This window comes from Etheostoma cragini, unplaced genomic scaffold (assembly GCF_013103735.1).
Source record: "Etheostoma cragini isolate CJK2018 unplaced genomic scaffold, CSU_Ecrag_1.0 ScbMSFa_1932, whole genome shotgun sequence".
NCBI classification, from domain to species: domain Eukaryota; kingdom Metazoa; phylum Chordata; class Actinopteri; order Perciformes; family Percidae; genus Etheostoma; species Etheostoma cragini.
The window spans coordinates 4,504-8,353 of NW_023266038.1; the positions used below are offsets into that span (position 1 = coordinate 4,504).

Below are 3,850 nucleotides of genomic sequence, written 5' to 3' on the forward strand. Positions count from 1 at the left end.
GAAAGACACCCAGGAGGATGAAGAACACCCAGGAGGATGAAAGACACCCAGGAGGATGTAGGACACCCAGGAGGGTAAAGGACACCCAGGAGGGTAAAGGACACCCAGGAGGATGAAAGACACCCAGGAGGATGAAGGACATCCAGGAGGATGAAGCCTTTAATGTTATTTTGGCTGAATCACGATAACATGGCGTTCCTCAGGGCAGGTGTGCTGGGACTCACAGGGCTGCAGGGGGCGCTGTCCCCGTCACACAGACTGATCCGGCAGTGCAGATACACGTCCTCATACGTCCCGTGGTACAGGAAGAGCAGCGCCGAGAAGCGAGCTCGCTGCGACACGCCGCTCTCCCCCAGCGTCACATGGCGATGGTCCACTGGACACCTGGAGGGGACAGCCAATCACAGCAGCTCATTAACACAGGGGCTGTTATTGGTCACAGATTCAAGGAATTAACCCTGGTGTTGTCTCCTGGGTCAAAAAGGGACAACAATTTGACATTTGTCCCTTTTTCAGACTTTTTTTTTATTTCACTTACTAACTTACTAGTTTTATAATTTTTGGAATTCATGATCAATAACCCTCATTTATATAGAATTATACCTAATATCTGAGTTCAAAAATTATTTTGACCAATTGTTAAGATCAGAGGAATGAAAGAGCGTTGGAAGGAATCCATTTTATGGTAATTTGGTTAAAAAGAAACTCAGGTTTCAGATACAGACATAAAAAGTTATAGAAATTTGCCAAAAATTTAGGGGAAAATTCATGGAAAAGTTATGGAAAAGTTATGGAAAAAGTTATGGAAAAGTTATTGAAAAGTAATGGAAAAGTCATGGAAAAGTTATGGAAAAGTTATGGAAGAGTCATGGAAAAGTTATGGAAAAGTTATGGAAAAAGTTATGGAAAAGTTATTGAAAAGTAATGGAAAAGTCATGGAAAAGTCATGGAAAACTTATTGAAAAGTCATGGAAAAAGTTATTGAAAAAGTTAGCGAGAAATTCATGGAAAATTTCATGGAACAGTTATGGAAAAGTTATGGAAAAAGGTGTGGAAAAAGTTATTGGAAAAGTCGTAGAAAAAGTTATGGAAATTTGCCAAAAAGTTATGGAAAAGTCAAGTACTTTAAATGAGATTGAATTGAAGCCAACTTTTTTGGCAAATATCCATAACATTGTGCTGCTGTGCGGTGTGATGTTGTTATCCCTTCACTTGCAGGTAGAATTAAATACAAAGACCAAAGTTTTCAACTCTCTTATTGGTAAGTTGGTTTCCCGGCACATTACAGCCAGAGTGAGCTGGTTTTGATGGACCTGGTCACCTGTTCTGGATCAGGACGTATCTGGCGGGATCGTCGGCGCGGGGCGACTTTGTTACGTAGCAGTTTTCCAGCACGAGCACGAAGCGGTTATTGTCGTCATTTTCCACGGAGACGCCGACATGCAGGGCGGCGCCGAGCGGCAGGCGGACCGGGCCGCCGGGGAACGGCTCGCTGTAGTCCGGCCTCTTGTACAGAGTCATCTGCGCCCTGGTGGGGGCACCTGAACGCACCACGCCAACTCGACGACTGCAGAGACCGGACACGTTAAGAGAAGACACGGGTGAACATACACTATGAACAATAATCCCTTCATAACATTTTAAATTCCCAATACTTCTCTAATAATGATCAAAGGTATTCTAATGGCATTTAAAGGCTTTCCTTATATTAAGACATTCTAAACAGGGATGCACACAGCCGACTTTTTCAGTCTCGATACCGTTTACCGGCTTTGTGGATGCACCAAATCCAAGATCGGGTTCCTAATCCAGGATCGAACTCCGGATCCAGGATTGAGCTCCTGATCCAGGATCGGGCTCCTGATCCAGGATCGGGCTCCTGATTCAAGTGGATATCGGGCTCCAGATCCAGGATCGGGCTCCTGAGCCAGGATTGGGCTCCTGATTCGGCTGAATATCGGGCTCCAGATCCAGGATCGGGCTCCTGATTCGGCTGAATGTCGGGCTTTATGACCGTCTTCGGTTTCTGCCAAACTTTAAAAACCTTTCCCCACTGAGCCGACCCCTGCGTCTGCACTCGGCGATACGCTGGTGGTTGCAGAAAAAGTGCCGACCGGCAGCACTCACATCACCCACCAGCACCCGCAGCACCCACAGCACCTACCAGCACCCACAGCACCGACCAGTACCCACAGCACACTCAGCACACTCAGCACACTCAGCAGCTGCAGCACCCGCACTACCCGCGGCAAAGCTCAAAGCTTTTTAAGGAAGTAACAAAAGTTCTAATTCAGGATATAACTCACGGCAGCTGGTATCGAATGGCGGCGTCCAGGCTGGTGATGTCATCGAGCGGGAAGACGCAGGAGAATGGGATACTCATTGGGACGGAGAGCGAGGCGTCGGACCAATCAGACGGGTACACAAACAAAATGTTGGAGTAAGTAATGTGGGAGCCGTTTGTCTGCAATAAAACAGATAAAAACAGATGATGAAATCAGTGAAAAACTTCTGAAATTGGATTTGATCTATCAACAAGACAAAATGTCTGAAAACAGCTAAATGCTACAGGATGCTATCATGCTGATTAGCATGGGGTAGTGTGGATCACTATCTTAGATAAGAAACAGCTAAGACTGTCACAGTTCAGGATATCTGTGGACCCAAATGCAGAGATCAGGCAGGAGAGGGCTTAGCTTTAGGATTAATTAACAAAAAGCAGAGTCCCAACCAAAACAGGGATCCAAAAGGCAGAGTCCCAACCAACACAGGGATCCAAAGAGCAGAGTCCCAACCATCACAGGGATCCAAAAAGCAGAGTCCCAACCATCACAGGGATCCAAAAAGCAGAGTCCCAACCAACACAGGGATCCAAAAGGCAGAGTCCCAACCAACACAGGGATCCAAAAGGCAGAGTCCCAACCAACACAGGGATCCAAAAGGCAGAGTCCCAACCAACACCGGGATCTCACGTGTAACCAACTCACCTCCACCACGTTTCCACAGAGACCCTTCTGTCGCTGCACCAGGTAGCACATGGCCTCCTGCTGGTCCACCTGCTGGTGGCAGCGCGGGTCAATCAGGTGAGCAGAGGAGGCGTTCAGCCCTCGTTCCTCTAGCAGTCTCTTCTGGACTGTCAGACGCAAGAGGTCCTGTCCACAGACCAGCTCCGGCTCAGGAAAACCACTAAGGTCACCTGGGACACAAAAGGAACCCATTAGGCACAATACAGCAGGAACAAGGCATTCTGGGTATTCCATAGCTTAGAGAGGCATCTCACTAGTTTTATCTCCAGAGTGAGACATCTCACTAGTTTTTGCTACAAACGTGTCAAAGTTGTCTTAAAAAGGGACAAACACATCGTAGAAAGCCCCAAAAACTTCAGAAAAAGTGGCAAAACATCTAGTAAAGGATCAAAACCATTAAAACAAAGTGCCTAAAGCATTGATGAAATTGCATAAACCGGTGGAAAAGGTATCAAAATGTTAAAAAAGCAACAAAAATGTTGGAAAAAGCGAGAAAAGCTAGGTGGGCCTGATTTTACTGTGAACCTAAATTGAAATGCGGGCCACATCAAAACCTGTGAGGGGCCAGATTTGGCCCTCAGGCTTCGAGTTTAACATGTTTTTTACGTAGTAACTTATAAAAACCCGTGAGGTTGTTGTTCTCTGGGACACGGCTCTCTGGGACACGGCTCTCTGGGACACGGCTCTCTGGGACTCGGCTCTCTGGGACATGTCTCTCTGGGACAGGTCTCTCTGGGACACGTCACTCTGGGACACGGCTCTCTGGGACACGGCTCTCTGGGACAGGTCTCTCTGGGACACGTCACTCTGGGACACGGCTCTCT

The 3,850-nt window shown here is 47.1% G+C and overlaps 1 protein-coding gene across 1 annotated transcript in view; it reads right to left on the reverse strand.

Moving 5' to 3' along the window:
- LOC117940215 (uromodulin-like) overlaps window positions 1–3,850 on the reverse strand; it is a 9,219-nt gene that overhangs the window by 847 nt on the left and 4,522 nt on the right. The window contains exons 5-8 of the mRNA XM_034865568.1: window positions 2,988–3,196; window positions 2,307–2,464; window positions 1,322–1,567; window positions 225–384 (exon numbers count right to left, since the gene is read on the reverse strand). Of these exons, the coding sequence (XP_034721459.1) occupies window positions 225–384; window positions 1,322–1,567; window positions 2,307–2,464; window positions 2,988–3,196 (773 nt within the window). The remainder of the gene's footprint in view (window positions 1–224; window positions 385–1,321; window positions 1,568–2,306; window positions 2,465–2,987; window positions 3,197–3,850) is intronic.